General features: G+C 38.2%; 1 protein-coding gene across 3 annotated transcripts in view; it reads left to right on the forward strand.

Moving 5' to 3' along the window:
* The window catches only part of Nedd4 (E3 ubiquitin-protein ligase Nedd4), a 33,582-nt gene extending 13,167 nt beyond the window's left edge, over window positions 1-20,415 (forward strand). For all 3 annotated transcript variants that reach the window (XM_022079199.2, XM_022079200.2, XM_022079201.2), the window contains exons 8-18: window positions 3,344-3,479; window positions 6,837-6,887; window positions 8,281-8,560; window positions 8,678-8,736; window positions 9,678-9,743; window positions 11,469-11,698; window positions 11,891-12,012; window positions 12,860-13,100; window positions 13,733-13,961; window positions 14,991-15,160; window positions 16,976-20,415. In XM_022079199.2, the coding sequence (XP_021934891.1) occupies window positions 3,344-3,479; window positions 6,837-6,887; window positions 8,281-8,560; window positions 8,678-8,736; window positions 9,678-9,743; window positions 11,469-11,698; window positions 11,891-12,012; window positions 12,860-13,100; window positions 13,733-13,961; window positions 14,991-15,160; window positions 16,976-17,078 (1,687 nt within the window). In that variant the 3' untranslated portion in view covers window positions 17,079-20,415. The remainder of the gene's footprint in view (window positions 1-3,343; window positions 3,480-6,836; window positions 6,888-8,280; window positions 8,561-8,677; window positions 8,737-9,677; window positions 9,744-11,468; window positions 11,699-11,890; window positions 12,013-12,859; window positions 13,101-13,732; window positions 13,962-14,990; window positions 15,161-16,975) is intronic.
* The last annotated feature ends 208 nt before the right edge of the window (window positions 20,416-20,623 follow it).

A 20,623-nucleotide genomic window follows, 5' to 3' on the forward strand; every position in this document is an offset into this window, starting at 1 on the left:
ATTCGGGACCGAACAAAACGGACGATGCATCCGGGAAAACGATAGTTCCGGGAATGATGGATAGAGGTTTCACTGTATTGGGAAATTATAAATTACAAGAGGGGTTTGAGGTTTTGTGGTGATGAGTCCAATGATGTCTGTCTTCTAGGTTGTAGCGCCATGTGTAAAATTATACCAGATTACACAGTGCTACGACCCACAAGACAGTCATCTTTTTTAAGTTGCAAAAAAATGTTTTATGACTAATCTTTTGGACTTTATCCATTCCCCAATTTCTTTGAGCAATGTTTTTCAGAAGAGGTCTTATTTCCTTCATCAAGTGACAGGATAAGATGAAAAATCCTATTCTGTTAGGTCAATATACTAGAGCTCATACCAAACCCTGCACTAGCCCTATTTAAGGGCCCAGTAGAGTAGTTTCCATGCTTTTTTCTGGTGGTAAAAGCAGAACTAACTACCAAAACATGTTTTTAACAAAAAGATGGGACAATGGAAAATGTCATAGATATGTGACATAGCATGCCTTTATCACAGAACTTAAACTAAGACAAATTAGGACTTCCAGGGGAGAAAGAAGAAGAAGAAGAAGAAAAAAAAACACACACACCCCCCCAACTCATAATTTTTGGTCTTTTCACTTCTGTGAAAAGAAACAGCAGGTTAATTTTTTTAATGAATAACGAGACTGTTAAGTTTATTATTATTCAGTATTCTGTCTTACGACAGGTCCATTGCTCTGCCCAAACAGAGCTCTCCAGTTGTCCCTATTCTCAGCTTCTCGCTTTAATTCCTGGAACGTCATCTTCTTTCCTTGTTTAAGGTCGTCGGTTAGCTGTATCAGTCTTCTTCCCAGTCCTCTCTTTCCTTCAACCTGGCCTTCGATGATATCACTCAATAACCCATTCCTTCTCATAATATGTCCCAGCCAGTTAGCTTTCCTTCGTGTAATCGCCTGCAGAATGCTTCTTTGCTCGTTGACTCTCCTCAATACTTCTTCGTTGGTCACTCGATCCGTCCACCTGATCTTCTCTATTCTCCTCCAACACCACATTTCGAAACTCTCCAGGTATTTCTGTTCCTTCTTCCTGAGTGTCCAAGTCTCTGCTCCATACGTAACACTTCACTAGTTTCTTATTCATCTCCAAGCCCAACTTGCTAGTGAGAAGTAAGAACAAAAAATATGATAGTTGAGTTAATGAGTTAGAAACAGAAATTGTATTTTGAAGTATGATTTATGGACATTTTTATCAAGCAATTTGGCATAATGTGAATAAATTAGTAATCAAGGGAACATAAATGCATATGGAGTATTTCTCACTACATGTGGAGGTTTGTTTATTACCTTAATATTTAAGGATGTCAAGCAATCCCAACATTTGATGATGCTTTTTCACTAGCTTTGACTATATAGTGAGAGGATGATAGTGAATGATATGGAAGGAAGCAGTCCTGGCCTAATTTAAAGTACTATCCTACTTGGTTCTTTGTTTTGGAGGGACAGATTTGTAGTTGAGTTGCCTTTGAAACTGAAAGTGAGTCCCTTGTCACCACTTCATGGTGCATCCTCAGGTTGTGGATGGAGGAAACTGCCTCAAGGTATGGAGGGTAGCTGCAAATATATTGAGTAAGCAGCAGACAGCCAACAAGGGGTGATCCTCCAGCTTAGGGGTTGAGCGGGGGGCTAAGACCTCTTCGCCATACACAACTAGCATTATTCTCTAAAGGTTAGTGACTTGCTGATTTATTATGCCTGTATCATATTTTATATTGTCAATTATTTGAGGTATAGTAGATATACAAAATGTTTTGGGAGTAGAGCCAATTCACATCATTGACATGTATTAAATAAAGATGATGAAAGAAGAATAAGATGATCAAACTCCCAGAATGTTATGTATATCAAATGTCTCTGGTAATGGACAGTATCTAACATGATATTGGTATAAAAAGTACCGTGTTACAAAATGTTGCACGGGGCCTCGGACTTGGATGAATACTTTTGGAATGACCTAAGTAACAAAAAATGGGCATCGTATTTGGAACTTGGAATATCAGCAGTCTCTGTAGGTCAGGTTATTTTAAAACAGTAGCAAGAAAATTAGCAGTGTACGAGTTAGATACAGTGGGAGTAAAGGACATCAGAAATTTAAGTACTCTGTTTCAGGGAGTTAAGATTTCAAAACAGTGGTTTTGGCCCCTGATTTTGACATTCACACTTTTTTGGTCCTTGAGACAGGACTTTTCCATTGGAGGCTTTCTGCTTTGTTTCTGTGTAATTCTTAAAGACCTAAGTCTCCTGTCCAGTCATCCAGATAACGTTGTCTTAGAATCAAGGATTTAATCCGCTTGAATACATTGGTTTCATTGAGAATCAGTCTGAAGAATATTCTTGTGTTCCAGTTCAACTCCGTGTTTGTAGCTTCAGTTATCTGTTAAACTCAGTCAGGCATTAACAAAAATCACATTCTGGTCCAGTGTCAGACTTAGTCCATCAGTATACAGCAATCTGGTAAAAATCAGCCTGGTGGTAGTTTGATGTGCGTAGAACAGAAGCATGAAAGTTCTTGTGAAGTTTGTGAAGTTTCCATGGCAAAGATAGTATGTTCCTCCAAGATGTTGGTACCTCCGACAAGTCCCAGAAGTCCACTGTCCACATGAAAGTGCTTGCTGAACCCAGTTCAACATTTGGAGAATCATGTCCCAGCCTAATGTTAGACTTGATGAAAGAGTTCTGCAGTTCAGGGTTATTGAAAAGACATGCAGCCCTTGCTGACACATGTTTTATTTGTCAGTAATAAATAACATTGAAATTATAAAACAAAAAGCAATGTCCACTATTTTTAGCGATGCGTGCATTCACTCTTTTTTCCTCGTGTTGGATGCAGCCTGGTGACGGGTTCCTACGTTGATTTGTTTGGCACAGGAGATTTGGGATATGCGTCCCTAAACTCATTCTGGCAAGTTAAGTATGCATAAGGTGCCAGGTAGCAAGATTTAAAGCCATCACAGCGATTTCAATACGATGACTTTCGGGTTGTCAGCCGTGTCTGTTGAGTTGGTGAAGAAAGCACCAACATTTTGAGAACTATGCTGTTCTCATCCTCAGGGCACTGGTCCGGCTGTAGAAGCGGTCCTCGACTTATGTGCTTGCTCGAGCCTTGTATTCCTGACTGCGTGCTAGCCTTGCCTACATTACTTATATTCGTAGGTAACGAAACTGAACAAAAATAATATGATTTTGTTTTTTTTTGGCTACAGATTCAGAAAAGAATAATGTAATGTGTTTGAACAACTCCAAATTAAGCAATGAATAGTTTGATTTAAATATGCTTTTTTATTTCAGCAATGCTGGAACTTGTAATGATCAAGTTCGTGAGCGTAGTCTGGAATCTGCAGTTACGGAATTTCAGAGGCGGTTTCACATTAGTGTAGACGACATTGAAGCTAATAGAAGAGAAAATGATCCAGCAGTTAATCAGGTGAGAAAATGTGAAGCCTTTATGCACATTGGAAACATAAGAAGACTAGAAATGCATATTTATGACATGGCTTTGCTTCTCCATTATTCAGTTGCATGATGTAAGCCTACGATGTAAAAATCAGTTTGGGAAAAACACCTCGATTTTAAGAGCTGACAGTAGCATTTAGAATGTAATACCAGTAATTTTAGTGTTGTGCGTACACAGTAATAGGACGTGAAATATTTTTCTCTATTTTCTTCCATTATGTAGAATGAAAGAGCTGGAAATCCAGCAGAGGGCATGAAGTATACTTCTGTGATCTTGGTATAAAATAGTTTTTTAGCTTCATGTCTTGTTGTGAAATGAGCATGTGAATCGTAATACATACAACAAATTCTTAAGCCTGGTGTTAGGTTTTTGTCCCTGGATACTTAACTCTTTGCGGTCTCTGTCGGACTCCGTCCGACATTTAAATATCTGAGTTCCGGTCCGATGTCGGTCTGAGTCCGCCACGTATTTTACGATTTTTTTACGAGATCTGGAGTCAAACTGGTTCTGGCAAACTGTGTCAGCATATCATTTAAGCCTTCTTCTTTGTACTAGTTCTATCCTAGTTTTCCCGGTAAGACTTTGTGAACCTTGTAACAGTGAAAGGAGGCAGGAAAGAAAAGTCGTTTTATTTTGACACGTGTCCAAGGAACCCAGGACTCCACACCAAGTGTTTTGCCATACATCATACAGAGACGTAATATCATCGTGTGTGTAGCTGTCATATTTACTTAGAATAGAAGTATTTTATATCTAATAAAGTCTTAAAACAAATATTTTATCTTCCCAGTAGGAAATTATATTTTTATAATTATTTTTGGCGCATAGAGCAATCTACCACTGACATGTGCATATTCTTTTGTCTTCTTATCAAGCATTCTTTATGTGTAGTGACTTCATCGTTTACACTTCGTGTTGTGTTCACTTCCCTGGTGTCGAACTTGGTCTTGATCTTTCGGACACAATTAGCGTGAAAGGAAGCATGGCTCTGAGAATATGAAATCCGATGCTTATACATCGTATATCTGCACGCAATAAGAGATATTTAGACGTCGCCAAAGTCATATCTACCGACTTGGCCTTGCTTTATTCTCTACCAAACGACGGGAAGCAGAAAGGCACCACTTATTACACATCTCGCTAGCGACAGTGGTACAGTCCGTGAAAAATATTTCACGCAGTCAGTATTCATACAAGAGGAACTGTGATCCACTCAGAACATATTTTCACCATATTTAGCAAAGTGTCTTCCGTCTTATGCAAGTTAAAAAGAAAATCAAAACAGTTCATAATACTAGTTGAAAGTATACAGCTTAGTGGCGTTTAAATAGACCAGCAGAGAGCCGTAGTGGTATTTAAAAGGAACCGCAAAGGGCTAACAATGTTGTGGCTTTGTTGTGTTTGTCATTATTTGACCTTCATTCTAGTAGTTATTATGTATGCTATATCTTTTTTATCCTCTGTATTCTGAATGTTGCCAGTTTTTTGATATGGCATGTTTTTTGTTTTGTGCATGCAACACATTTGTGGTCAGGAAAACAGCAGCAATGAAATTGGTGAGGAAGATGGATTTATTGGGGGCGAGAATGGAGAGGTAGCTCTTACCTGTATGTGTAATAGTGTGTCGGATGTTCATATGCATTTATTTTATTTTTAAGTAAAATTATGCGTAATGTAGGCTTATTATAAATATTATCAGTTCCTCATTAGAACTGTTGTAGAACTGACCTCTTTACAATTTAAACGTGCAGTCTTATTCTGGTAAGTGCGATGATTAAAACTGCTTGCATTTACTAACTATTGAGTCGTACCAGTTTACATGGAATGCGTTCTTGTAACTGACTGATAACGATGCATGATGCCATTTATTTTTAATGATTATTGGTTGATTGATTTTTATATTATTTAACGTTGAATGATACAGGATGATGACTGTAATGGTGAGTAGGCAAGGATTCCATGCAGGGTACCCAGTTTTTGGCGTCCCATATTTGAAGACATTTCAGGTGATTTGGGTCCAATATACAGCACGCTTTGAAACCTCTCTTTGTTGACCATAGCACCCTCAGGAATAAATTCACAATGAATGATGTCTTACCATTCACAAACGTTTACCAACATCACATTCCCTTTTGAGCAGTCTTGCTGGAACTTTCTGGTTCTTGGTGACAGTAGTGACTTCACGTAAAGTATTGTTTACTTTTGGGATCATACAGGGAATACCAGCTTTCATCTGCAGTGGCGGGCTATTGGAGAAGGTCCAGATATGCAAGATTTCAGGTTTGTATGGCATTGAGGATGACGGTGTTGTTGTTGTTGGTTGTGATACCTTGTAGTCTCATAGGTACATACCAGCACTTTGAGGTTAAAGATGAAGGCAGTTTGTTTTTTAAAAATACTGGTATCTGCCAACAAGTCTGCATGATGTTACAAACCCAGACCATCATCATTGAAATCCAGATTGTTATCCACAACCTTGATACGCCCATATTAATACTTAGGTGGCTGTTGTACTGTTTTTGCATTAGCCCTCTTTGCACAGTATGTTGGCAGACGTGATGTATCTTCACATCTTTGTGGCAGCTACTGACAGCAGTTCTTACTAACTCTGCTGTGTGGTAGGAGCTAACGACCACCTGTGTCTATCTCACAATGTCTTCCTTCTGCAGTGCCGTGGGTCGTCTCCTGTAGCATTTATCTTCCGATTCAATGTGTCATTACATCTGTGATGCCACTCAAACATCTTGGATTGTAACCTCAAGTTTTTACCCTGTGCTGTCAGCATTGCTTCTGTTGTTGATATTTGAAATCACTGGCACGATTTGGTGCTGCTCAAGGCATTTCTTTTCTGACTTTGTAACTTTCCACACACTACAATCTCCTGTGAAACGTATCACACAACTGCTAGTGTTGGGGGCATGTTTCTTGATGTGCAGCACCAGGCCGCGGTGTATCGAAACAATGTTGCTGTATTTACGTCTTTCCCAGAACTTTTTAAAGCTCTCCTGTATGAACGCGTGTTGTGTACCTTTTGTTTTCAGCAGACGAGCATTAAAATAAGATTTGAGGTTCTCACTGCGGTAAAAATGTCAGTATTGGTTTTGTGGGTCATAACACCTTGTGATAGGTAGATATCAGTGTTCCAGACAAATCCTCTAAAACTTTGTTATTCACCTACAAGTTCATATAGTGTTACAACCCAGAAGGCTAACACTGACAAGCATTAAAGTGTTCACTGTTTAAATATGTACCAAACACCTTCATAACACAGTAAGATATTATTGCTCTGTTAGTGATTTTTTTAATTTGTTTGTTCCTTGATTTTAGGCTAGTGACACCACAGACAGTCCTTCCCAGCTCCAGCATGAAGCAGAAACTGTAAGTCTACTGAGTGGATAAGAATTTTGACCTTTGAGCGTAAACATAGAATAATCATTTAGTTGTAGTAAGAAGGTGGGTCCGAGATAGAGCGTCGTGTGTTTTGCTTGAGCACAGTAAATCCATAAACTTTGACTGTTTATAGCAAATAATTATAATGCATGCATTCACATGATGTAATGGTATGATAACGTATGCAGTAATATTAACAAATGTTACGGGTATTGCAAACTAAGGGAAATTATTTTCGTCTGTTGATGGTTTTCTGATGTTTTATTTTATTTTAATTCTGAACTTGGTTATTCTGCCATTGGATGGAGCACTTTAACTTCTACTGATGCTAGGGATTTTGAATACATTCAGTGGAAGCTTGTAGTTGTCTTTACTGTCATTTCTTTTCTCAAATCCAATACATTTATGCCAATGATTTGGACCAGATAGATTTTCATACATTATGTACCAAGAGGTACTATGTAGATGCACGTTTTGCTTTTTAATGTTTACACTGATTTTAAATTTTGTCCTTGTGTACTTGGAACTGTTGGCATTTGTGATTCTGTTGAAATTTCAGATATTTTATTTTGTTTGTTGTTGATGCCTCGCTTAAAACTTGTCTCTCTTGTAGATGTGCAGGAGCCATAAATACTATTTGTAAAGATATTGTTATTTTTAGTAGACATTTGGTTACACTTCATCATTTTGAAGTAATTATTTATTTGCCTTTGTGTATCTATTTATTTTTTGTTTAGCATAGTTATGCAGTTTTTATTATTACTTTTTGTTTATTGTTATTTTGATTATATTCATTAATTCTGTTTTTTATATTTCTGTTTTGTTAAATTTTTTATGCTGTAACTGTACTTGGTTATTCAGTTGTTGATTCACAGCATAATGACGAGCGACAGAAAGTGAAAGCTTATGTATTGCTAGTAGCGTGGTACCAAGAGGACTATTAAAGTAGTAAAACTTGTTTTACTGTCTCATTATTTATTTGTTAGTTTATTTAATAACATTCGCTCACCTGCGTAGTGTGAAGAATGTGCCCTAATTTAAGGTTCCATCAGAACCTTTACTTCGGTTGACTGATAAAATGTAAAACAAATCTCGGGCAAATAATCAAATATTTTTATCTCCAAAGTATGAGGGAGAAGTGGTAACCTCCCTAGTGTGTGATTTTCAGCTCTACGTTCTTAGGTTGAATTCATACAAGATGATATAGTCAAATTGTATATCGTTATTTATGTACAAAACTATTCGATACAAAAATTAAAAACAATGGCACACACGTAATTACAAAGCACTTCGTATGGAAGTGAATTTCCTCTTCAACAGAATTTTAACATCTGGATATCACTTTACTGTGACTGTACTGCATCGTGACTGATGGTTTCAGCCGTCCATGCCTGAGGTCCGAGTACCAAATACGTTGGGCGTAAATTCCGAGGGACTACCTCAAGGATGGACCATGCAAGTGGCACCTAATGGCCGTGTTTTCTTCATTGACCACAACGAAAGAGCCACGACTTGGGTAGATCCTCGCACAGGACGTGCCAGTCCTATGCCAAACCAAAACCATCCGCCTAACCGACGGCCTGAAGACGAATTAGGGACTCTACCAGAAGGTTGGGAAGAACGGGTTCACACGGATGGAAGAATATTTTTTATTGATCATAGTAAGTAATATTTGTTTGTATGTGTTGTCTCATAAATATTTCTTCAAAAATTTTGTTATTGTGTTTAGTATTAATGTCATATGTTGTGTTTTTGACTTCTGACTTTTACTATTTCAGATACTAGAACCACTCAGTGGGAGGATCCAAGATTGTCAAATCCTCAGATTGCTGGTCCAGTAAGTGTTATTTCATTTAGTCATGTAATTCAGAGCAAACTTTAGTCGGAGATTTAAAAACTGAGGAGCCAGAGTCGGAGGTTTTGTGTACTGACTCCACAGCCCTAATTGTGAGCCGTCTCATAGTAAGTAATACACAGGTTTAAACTGTATCTTATTACAGCAACGAACTGTATGATACAAGGTTAGTGAGCGCACTGACTTGTAAATCGTAGTTAACTTCGAAAGAAAATCAAAATATGTATTTAATGATATTTCTATAGTATGACGCGTGGAAGCGTACGATGTTGATGAGGGCGTTAGACACATCCTTGCTGATGGCTACCACCGCTCAGTTCTTTTACCTGAGTAAGGCCGGTAGGAGGCACCATTTTTTCATTGGAGGATTATGCTTCATGACTATGGCCTTGATATTGCTGAGGTTTTTGGGTCTTGAGTGGTGCATTCATGAGTAGTGAGTGACCAGCCCACTGACTGACTGCACAATTCCTACTTGAACCTGATTTGACTGCCAAAGTCATCTAGCAGTTAATCAATGAGGAGACTTCGGTGAGAAAGATGGCTACGGAAAATTTATCGGGCACCGCCACCCACTACGTTGATTGGAAATGACATCATATAGTACAGACAGCAAATACTAATACTATGTAAAATTTCTGGCTGGTAGGTAGATTAGTCGGCGGCACTTCTAACGGAATCCTTGCTGGCTGACAGATTGGAAACTGGACACTAAATTTTTAAAAGTGATACACGTTATTGTGGATATGAGGTTCTTTTTGGGAGTGAAGATGTTGAATGTGATCTTCCGGGTTGTGACGCCATGCAGTGTTGTGTGTCGTTACTGACATTTCAGAGCAAAATTTTGCCTCCGACTCAGGCAACCACATCAGCACGCATCATGATTATACGTTTATAAATAATCTGAAACCGTGTGTTTTCAGGCAGTGCCATATTCTCGTGACTACAAGAGGAAATATGAGTATCTGAAATCTCAGTTAAGGAAACCAGTGAGTATTTATAGTACACTGGGACTGGATGTGTGTATTTACTTATGAGTCTACTGTAATAGTAAAATATGGATCCCTTGGTACCGAGGTTTCATCAAAATGCACGCTATTTTATATGTATAAGTAGTTTGCATGGTGCTTTGGATTTTATTTTTTAAGATTTGTTAGAGATTTGGTTATTCTGGAGTAGTGGAAACGGAATAATGTATTGAAATGAACGCTCGTCTGTATTGGACAACTTCGGCGTGAGGGTCTAAATACGTCTTTAACCGTCTGGCGTATTCTCGCAGATATTTTGGATGTCAGTTTGATGTTATCAGTTACCGTGATAGCCATGAAATGTTGCTGAGTGGAAGTCAAAACAGTTGACTTATTGGTGATGACGGACACAGTATTCCTGTACAGAAGTTGTTTAATTTTGAACACTGTAATAATTATTATTATATTTAGGTATGTTGAAGAGTCAGAATTAAATAGGATGCCAATGTTTTGAATGTATGTGAATATTCAGCAGATAGAAAATGTTTGTGAACGAAGTTTTAGACTGTAAGTAATAGAATATGTTATGTTCTTAACATTCTAGTATGTCTGGTTTACACAATATTCAAGTTTATGAATTCTGTGGTTGTAGTGAATCTGTCGTCTCGCAACCTGTAACTTTCAAAGTATAGACAACTTTTACAGAGCTCTTCAACCATACTGCCATATACTACGTCACCCGCCTGCCATGCGTTACGTTCACTGTAATTCTGCAAGGGGGTTGCATGCAACTGATCAGTTTGTGCATGCATAGTAGCTTTTACTTCCTCCGGTTTATCCTACTGTCATGCACGGAAGATGGCTGTCTTCTGGGTCGTTGGGTTGTTGCACCGCGTTGTCTGTTAGAAGTATACCGACGTTTCAGAGGTCCTTGCTGCCTCCGTCATCGGGGTGATTGTTGTGCTGCATAGTCTGTTAGAAGTTTACCGACATTTCAGAGGTCTTTGCTGCCTCCATCATCAGGGTAACTCATCACCCTGATGATGGAGGCAGGAATGACCTTCGAAACGTCGGTAAATTTCTACCAGGCTATGCGGCACAACAACCTAGAAGACAGCCATCTTAGACTCACCACCACGAGAACCTCAAATCGTACTGTCTTGCACATGATTGGGAGTTAACTGGTGTTGGAGTGTGGTCATGAGCGTTGTTGAATGTGAGCCATGAACTCTGTGTTGAGGTAAGTTGTACAACCGGAAGCCCCAAGTTATATAACAGCGATCATTCATAAGTAACTTACTGTTGTACAGGGTGTTCCTTGGGCAGTTTATAGTAACTTAGCTGGTTAAAAGGTTTCTTGCTGTGTTAACTAAAGCACTTGATTGGAGACTAATAAACTGCTTTTTCCCTTTTACACTTTCAAATGTTTCTTTAAGGTAATTTATCATTCTGTCCTTCCATCTGTATGGAGTGATCTTATCTCAAAATTTTTCAACCCTGATTTTGTATATATTTGTTTTCCCCACACACACTGCATTTTCTACCCCTCTCATCTTCATTTGATCATCTGAAGAACCTCCTCATTATTTTATTTTATTCTTTACTACATGTCTCTTAGTTCCTCTTGTTCTCCTTCGCGCTTTTCTGAAATAACCTGCGTCTGTTTTTCTAAGCGAAAGATCAATCTTTAAATCATATTACATTTAATGTGGACAAATTTATGTGCCATTGTGTTTCTGTTTACAGAACAACGTACCAAATAAATTTGAGATCAAGGTACGAAGACAGAATATTTTGGAAGACTCGTATCGGATAATCAGTAGTGTGAACCGAATGGAGCTGTTCAAAACCAAGTTATGGGTTGAGTTTGAAGGTGAAGTGGGCTTGGACTATGGTGGACTGGCTCGTGAATGGTTTTTTCTGCTCTCCAAAGAGATGTTCAATCCATACTATGGTTTATTCGAATATTCCGCAATGTAAGTCATTTCTTTTGTCCCCAGAGATAATTCAGTTTTTAGTTCATTGAGTCAGTATCATCACTGCCACTTTGCAAGACAATTTCAACAGTAAACGTGGTATGATGACGTTCGGCATCAAATGTAAAGAAAAATAATTTGCATTTCAATCTGTAAGAACATCTCTACACAAACAATGATTTTGTTTGTCAGGGATAACTACACGCTTCAGATTAACCCTTTCTCTGGGTTGTGTAATGAAGAACATCTCAATTACTTCAAGTTCATTGGACGTATTGCGGGGATGGCTGTTTATCATGGTAAACTACTAGATGGTAAGCAGTGCAGTGCACTCATTTCAAATCCTTTATTATGGTTGTGATTTTACAATATCTGTTGTAGTTTACATTAAGTAGTATCATATTTAAGCATGTATAGATTGCATATTCTGTTTTATGTCGAGAAATTTGATTATCTGTAAGAATTTTCATTTATCTTGTTTTGTCTCATTGTGTCATTCATGGTTTATGTTATTTTTTAAAACTTGTCGCTTCTCCTCTTCTGTCAGCTCAAGTTCTGAGATTGGAAGCGTGCGGTACATAACGGAATACACTTACGCATTCTTCGCAAATTCCGAATTATTGATAAAAAAATTTATGTCAATTTTGTTTGACAAATTTAGTTTCCAAGTGTACAAATAAATGATGTAGCCTTAATGTCTTCTTCAAGTACTGTAAATTAAAACTGCTATGTCGCAACGTTCATTAACTCTATTGCGACATACTTGTCTTGTGTGTATGGAGTTACGGATTCCCAGTAGTGAAAACGTTTTTTATTTCTTTCATGCAATAGCTGTGTTGTTTTACGTTATTCAAAGAATTGCTATACGAGAATTTTGTATTTTCTGAAAATCTGTAGCCATACATCATTTTATGGCCCTAAAATAAGTGGTGCTAGTGGTAACACCACCTCACAAGTTTGTTCATCTGCTATGTTGGTATTACTGATTTCAGAAAATTTAGTAGTGTGATTTTGGGGAAGTCCCGAATGGCATAATGTCGTTTCCAAATTTCATCAAAATCCATCCAGCAGTTCACAAGTGGAATTGTGCAGAATTTGTAATGACTTGCAGTAACATGAGTGTGTGTTAGAAGAAAGTTGTGTTATTTGATTGCTTTGCAGCGTTTTTCATCCGTCCCTTTTACAAGATGATGTTAGGCAAGGCAATTGACCTGAAAGATATGGAAAGTGTGGATTCAGAATATTACAATTCATTACTTTGGATCAAAGAGAATGATCCTTCAGAACTTGAACTTACTTTCTGTGTGGATGAAGAGAGTTTTGGTCACTTTTCTCAGCGGGAACTGAAACCAGACGGTGCAAACATTCCTCTCACAAATGAAAATAAAGATGAATACATAAGGTTAGTATAGGTGAGGTTGTTTGGTACTTAGTTTTGATATATCCTTCTCCGTGTTTGCTCATGTAACTACTACTTCATATTTTGTAATTTATTATAAAGAGTTTATGTTAAGATAAGACAGCCAAAATATAAAGTGAAGCTTTCGCGGCGTCCGAAGTTGACGAAAGACACTCGGGCAACAAGCCGCTTCAGGTGGCCGAATGGTTAATGAACCATTTATTCCGCCAACGTTTTGAGAGCCATCTCTGCTGTCATCCTCAGACCAGTTTCGTTTTGCAGCTGCCCCGAGGATGAGAGCAGAGATGGCTCTCGAAACGTTGGCGGAAGAAATGGTTCATTCAACATTCAGCCACATGACGCCGCTTGTTGCCGAGAGTCTTTCGTCAATATCTAAAATAGTTTTACATTTAGAGGACATAGAAATTTTGACTGATTTTACAAGTTTAATTGCTCAGCCCACTGCTTGAATAAGCGTGATTTCTCTTACAGAGAAAATATCTGGTGAAATGAGCGAGTATTTATTGACCCCTGGCTACTTTTTATTTTATGTGTCCATGAAATTTTCACCGCTGGGAGGGAAGCAGCTGTCACCATTTTAGGTCACGTTTAACATCTCTTGATTTATTTTCTAGCCTGGTTATCCAGTGGCGATTTGTGTCACGAGTACAAGATCAGATGAATTCATTTCTTGATGGTTTTAATGGTCTGGTGCCCCTTAATCTGGTCAAAATCTTTGATGAACATGAGCTTGAATTGTTAATGTGTGGCATACAGAACATTGATGTCAAAGACTGGAAGCAGAATACGCTGTACAAAGGGGACTACCACCCCAATCATATTATTGTACAATGGTTTTGGAGGGTAAGTAGTAAGCCTTACACTTATATAGTGTTTATGCAGTAGTTTGAGTGGATTGAAAAGGTACCGAATGTTTGGTACATCATGTCAGTAAGAAGCAGATAGTTGCAACCAGAGATTTGGAAATAATTGCTATCAGGCACAGGGATACCTCGTTATATTGCATTTTATTTTACAAATCGAAGGCTTGTGGCAACCCTGCGTCGAGCAAGTCTATCGGCGTCATTTTCCCAACAGCACGTGCTCACTTCGTATCTCTGCGTCACATTTTGGCAATTCTCGCATTGTTTTTTAGACATAATGATATTTCACACTTAACAGACTACAGTATAGCGTAAACATAATTTTTATATGCACTGGGAAACCAAAAATTTGCGTGACTCTCTTTATTGCGGTGGTCTGGAACCGAAACCGCAATATCTCCGAGGTATGCCTGTAGTCAGGTTACGTGTTTTTACTAAGAAACTCTATGGAGTAGTGTCCTTGAGATGCTAATAAATAATCAGCTAGTCTAGAAATTCCATGCCTGCTAGGGAATCAAAATGTTTATTACTGTGTTTACAAAAGATATTCACAAGATATTCCTTGCCTTTTTTTCCCATATTTCAGCCAAATGAATCTGGTCCATATCCTCTCACCCTCTATCTTAAGAGCCATTTTAATATTATACTGCTGTTTATGACTAGGTCTTAGAAATGGTCTCATCCTTTTTGGTTTTGTGACTAATTTTTTTTTTGTTCTTGATTATGGTGCATGCCCCACCAATCTCATTCTTGTTAACGATCAACTAATAATTTTTGTTATTATGAGTACGTATTGTGAAGCTCCTTATTAAAATAATAAACCTAGTATAAAGCAAAGAATATTGTTGTTTGCACGTGACACTTTTCTTTGTTTTGTTTTACAGCATTCAGTAAATATTTAAATTTGAAATGATTGCATCAAAGTATTAAAAGAATTTGTTGGCGTGGTTCGTTAAGTAGGGCAGTAAGACTACGGTGTGTGTATTCAGCAATATTTGTATGTTTGTAGGTTGTGCTTTCATTTAATAATGAGATGCGAGCTAGACTGCTGCAGTTTGTGACGGGAACTTCTCGTGTTCCGATGAACGGTTTCAAAGAACTGTATGGCAGCAATGGTCCGCAGCTGTTTACCATAGAGAAATGGGGTCAGCCAGAAAATTATCCCCGTGCCCATACATGGTAAGTAAAATCTTGCCAAATTTAATGCATTTATTGAAGTCCAGTATATTTTTTTTTGTGAATTGCGTTAACATTAGAGCAACGTGTTTAAACAGTGGTGTAATTAAACTTTTATATATGTATATAGCATGTTTGAGTTATTGGCAGTTTACAGTTGATTTACACAAAAGTGAGTTCAATAACTGTTTGAATTCGTGCTTTGAATATATTAGTGTAAACACTGTAAGAAACGTGGTGTCGGTACAGTATGCTGACGGAATACATTAGTATTCCTAATTGAGATTGTGACGGCGTACTATCACTGACTTTTTTTTTCCGTGGGTACAAGGTTCTTGAATCTTTTTATAACGGCAGATCTAAGAGGTATGTTTTAACTGTTATTACAACTTGTTAATCTAATGCAGCTCTGTCTCAACTGTACATGCCATATGAAGAAAGTTTGCTAATTATGGGGTCCGCAGTGGCCGTGCGGTCTGAGGTGCGGGCCTCGTGCCACTTGGTCGCTGGGTCCGTGGGTTCGAATCCCACTCAAGCCATGGATGTTTGTACGCATTTTTCTGTGTTTTGCTGTCCTGCGTACAAGTGGAGGCCTTGCGACGGGCCGATCCCTCGTCCAAGGAGTCCTACCGAATGTCTAATAGATCAAGCTAACGAAAAGTTGGGACTCGCAGTGCTCAGGCACTTGAAGAACGGGTCATTCCCAGTATCCAGAAAGCATTCACCTCTCATTATCATGACACACAACATTAATGTACATAGTATTATTAAACACTTCTACCAATGTTACGCTAGGCTTTTGAATGTATCTGAACTATTTATATTCAAAATTTATTTACCAAATCTATACTTTTTATGAGCGGCATGCAGAAAGCTACCTTTTTCATGCTTGCTAATAACATGTCATAGAAATCTGAAAAATCTGTCTCGCTCACACACCGTTGTCAGCGTACTCACTCGTTTACCCCTGAACAGTCTTTGGGAAGATTTAACAAGTTCACAGCGCAGCGGAAACGTAAAGACCATCACAGATTAACAGATCAGTGTACGTTCTCTGTAAACAAATCACCACTTTACCTCCCCACCTATCCTGCATTGCTGGTTGCTGAACGAGTGTGTGAACGTCCAGATCCACTTCCGTTTGTATTGGCCAGTCATATTGGTAACTGTACAAAAAATTAATACTCTTTAAGCAATAAAATTAAAGAGTAGTCGGCACGTATCGAATAATTCTGTACTTTACATTTGATTTGAGAATTGATGATAGTTTTGTGTCGCCAGTGGGGTGCGACTGATTCTTAATTGAAAGAACTGACCACAGCCACTTCATTTTGTATCCCTGCTTTTTTGGGGGGGGGGTCTTTATTTTCTTTTCTTTTATTTTTCATTTTGACTGTGTGAGAAATCTTTCACGATGTCATGGTTTTGCACCGTCTTATAAAATTCAACTTTAGGACAACGGTAAATGATTTGTACATATCAAAAATTAACTTAAGAACAGATATTTTTCTGGGATAATAAGTCCTGTTTTTATAAGATTTGAGGTTCTCATGGTGGCGAAGATGTCAGTGTTGATCTTCTGTGTTGTAATGCTGTGTGGACCCATAGGTAAATACCAGCATTTAAGAGAGTGATACATCTCGAGCCGTGAAGATGGAGACAGTGTGTTTCTCCAAAATTCTGGTATCTGCCTACAAGTTCACTTGACGTTATTACCCAGAAGCCCAAAACAGACAAGCCTCTTGTTAATTCCACTTTTTGAAATGTAAATAAAATATGACAACCTTGCAGAATACTAATTTTATCGTTGTGTTCAAGTTTCAATAGGTTGGACTTGCCTCCTTATGAAAGTTACCAGCAACTACGTGAGAAGCTCATCAAAGCTATCGAAGGGTCGCAAGGATTCGCCGGAGTCGACTAACCGTCGTGCGCCGTATCGTGACGTTCGGACACTTTCGCCAGCTGTATTATATTGTACATACTGAGACCTTTTTTTTTTAAATTTCACATTAGTAATGTACTGCACTTTTTATGCCTTCTGTCTTCGGCGCACCAAATTAAACATAAAGAACTGTACAAAATTCTCATTTGGTTACAGTTTCTTTGGTTAGTGCTTTTTTGATTGTAAATATTTTGATTTTGTATGTGAGTGTTTTAGGTTATGTATATAATGTATAATGTGGAAATATTTGTTTTTTCATACCTGTGATTATCCACTGAATGGTTACAAATCCAGTCTTACCTTCGTTATATGCAGGAACTGGCAGTGGTTTGCTTCTGTGCCGTAGAAAATGACGTCCTGGGTAAGGTAGCTCCTATTCGTAAAACTAGCCTTTGAATAAGCGTCACTTGCTAAGACAAACAAGTAGCTCTGTCCCCCTTTGTACATTTTGATACAAGTAATTTTGATAATGTACCATAATCATCAGTTGGGGCAGTGGTGTTGATTTGTACCTAATGTAAGAGAAAGTTAAAAGTGATCTTTGTCTCGAGTGAAGTATAAATTATTACGAGTAACTACCGTAATTGAAAATTCTATGTACATGAGAAACTATACCAACATAACTTTTCAAAACATACTGATGTATCATGTATTTAATTAATGAATCGCAACACAGTGATATCGCATTGGAATTATTATTTATCTTTGACATATCTATTATCTAATATCTAATGGAATTATACAGACTATTATTAATACTTCCGAGATCTTACGATGTCTTGAATGCAGTATGTGGGAGTCTTTTTGTCGTTAGTCATAATAGTTATATCAGTGCTAAATGGGAATAATTACAACAAATACCTCTGATGATCATTATTTATATAAATATTAGTAATATAATCAGTAATTTATATTGTAATAACAAATCAAATGAAGTTTATATTCTTCATGCGCTACTCTTGAATTATTATTACTATAATTCTGAAATATCGAAATTTCTCGATTTTAAGACACTTGATTTTTTAATTTTAAATTTTCAGAAATTGGGGTACATCTTACATTTTATGGCACCAAAGAATCACTGTAGTATCTTTTTCCTGAAGACCTCTTACTAAGTCAAGGGTGCGTCCTACGGTTGATGGCGTCTTAAAATCTAGGAAAAACTGTTACGAGGGTCGCTCATTAAGTAATGCCCCACATTTTTTTCCTCAGAACATATTTATTCAAGATGGCTCAAATTTAGTGACAATATAAATCAATGTTTCCTTTACACATACTATTTTTCCACATAGTCCCCATCAACTTGTACGGTTTTACGCCAGCGTGGAACAAGTGCATGCATGCCTTGCCGGTACCAGCTCTTGTCCTGTGCACGTAGCCATGTCCTCACTGCTTGAATCACGCTCTCGTCATCTTCAAATCTTGTTCCGCGGATAGCATCTTTAAGTGGCCCAAAGAGATGGAAGTCGGAGGGTGCCAGATCTGGACTGTAGGGTGGATGGGGTAGCACCGTCCAACCCAATTTGGTGATTTCTTCCCGGGTTCTCAGACTTGTGTGAGGGCGTGCATTGTCGTGCAGGAGCAAAATTTCTGCTGGATGCTTGTGAGGCCGAACTCGTCGAAAACGCTTCTTGAGGGTTTTCAGGGTCCTGATGTACGCGTCTGAATTGATGGTCGCACCTCTTGGCATCACATCAACAAGAATGACCCCATCACTGTCCCAAAAGACAGTCATCATGACTTTTCCGGCGGAGGGAGTTGTCTTGAATTTCTTCTTTCTCGGTGATTGAGGATGATGCCACTCCATTGACTGCCTTTTTGTCTCTGGCTCAAAGTGGTGTATCCAGGTTTCGTCACCTGTAATGATCCGGGACAGAAAGACCTCTCCCTCAGCATCAAAACGCTCCAACAATTCAGAAGAAATCGTTTTCCTTTGAATCCTGTGGTCTGCTGTGAGACTTCGTGGAACCCATCTTGCGCACACCTTCGAATATGCGAGAGCCTGGATAATTGCAATCACACTTCCATTGCTGACTGAAAGCTGTTGGGCCAATTGTCGAGTTGTGATGCGCCGATCCTCACGAATAATGGCATCCGCGCGGTTCAACATGTCTGGAGTGGTGGCTGTGGCAGGACGCCCAGAGCGCGGCAGATCACGGAGCTCGGTTTCTTCACTTCCTGAAGCTTTAACTCTCTTAGCCCAGCGACCAACGGTGCTCCTATCGACTGCACAGCTTCCATACACAGCACACAAACGTTTATGAATGTTCACCACCGTTTCTTTTTCAGCAACAAGGAATTCAATTACAGCTCGTTGCTTGTAACGAGAGTCGTTCACAGACGCCATTTTAACAGTTCACTACAGCTCCGCTATCGGTTGGAATCATTTGAAACTCCGTACACGAACGCGGGAAACATCAAATCTCAAGCATGTAAAAGTACACTTTTCTATCTTCATTATTGGCTGAGAAAAAAAATGTGGGGCATTACTTAATGAGCGACCCTCGTATATTGCAATTATAATATGAATACTGGCTGAGAACTTTCTTGCTTTGAATTAAATTTTATGTATTTAATTTATGGCCAAGGAGCATCTGTCTTCTGTGATTTTGATTTGTACTAGACAAAAACATTGTTCCTTTCATACAGCCGTAACACTAGTGCATAAAATGGTGTTCATAGTATTTATATTCCACGAAGGTGAAAACGAGATATTTCAGTTTGTTTTTAATTAATTTCCAGTTGTTAAATGCCACAAAAGTCATTTATTGATCATGTATATCATCAGGTTCGTACACCACATGGCACCGCTACATCGCGTCGTCTGTGAATTGCGAGAAGCACTCGGTTATTTTATGGATAAATTCTGAGGAAACTGTTTAGTACAGTTATTTTAGCGCAACTACATTGGTTGGAAAGTTTATCCGTTTAAAAGTATGTGCAATTTTTACCAATCAGTCACTTTGATTTGAGGGAATATATAAAAAAATAGTTACTTCCCATTATAGCTATTGGAAATACATTTTATCTTTTTAATTTTTAAATTTTATTTTAAGACGCTATCCCAGCATTTGTCTGGAGTGACTGATTAAAACCACAGAAACTTGTCAGGATATCTTGTCTGCAGGTTAAGATTTGAATGAAGGTAGGACTACCCAAAAATGAAACAGGATTGGCAACAGCTTGACGTTGACTCTGTTTTGTTGCTGGTTGTAACTAGAGGGATGTGTGTTGAAAATCAGTACCAGATGTTTTAAATGGTTGTGGGATGTTAACATTCCTTCAATATTTAAAATAAACATGACAAGAAGTCTAATTCTGTGACTGCTTATGTACTGTATGTAGGGCAGCCATTTGAATTTTTTTTATCGAGATGGCAGGATGATTCAGTAAAGACTTGCCCAGGATCGATTGCATGATATATACTGAGCTCACTCAGAATCACCCATATACAAACATCCCAACAAGTGTCCAAGCGATAAATTCCTTTCCTGAAGAATTCTGAGCGCTGCTGTTAGTTAAAG

Source organism: Zootermopsis nevadensis, unplaced genomic scaffold (assembly GCF_977971745.1).
Source record: "Zootermopsis nevadensis isolate Lab colony 2312 unplaced genomic scaffold, Znev_1.0 Znev_ptg000005l, whole genome shotgun sequence".
Taxonomy (NCBI): domain Eukaryota; kingdom Metazoa; phylum Arthropoda; class Insecta; order Blattodea; family Termopsidae; genus Zootermopsis; species Zootermopsis nevadensis.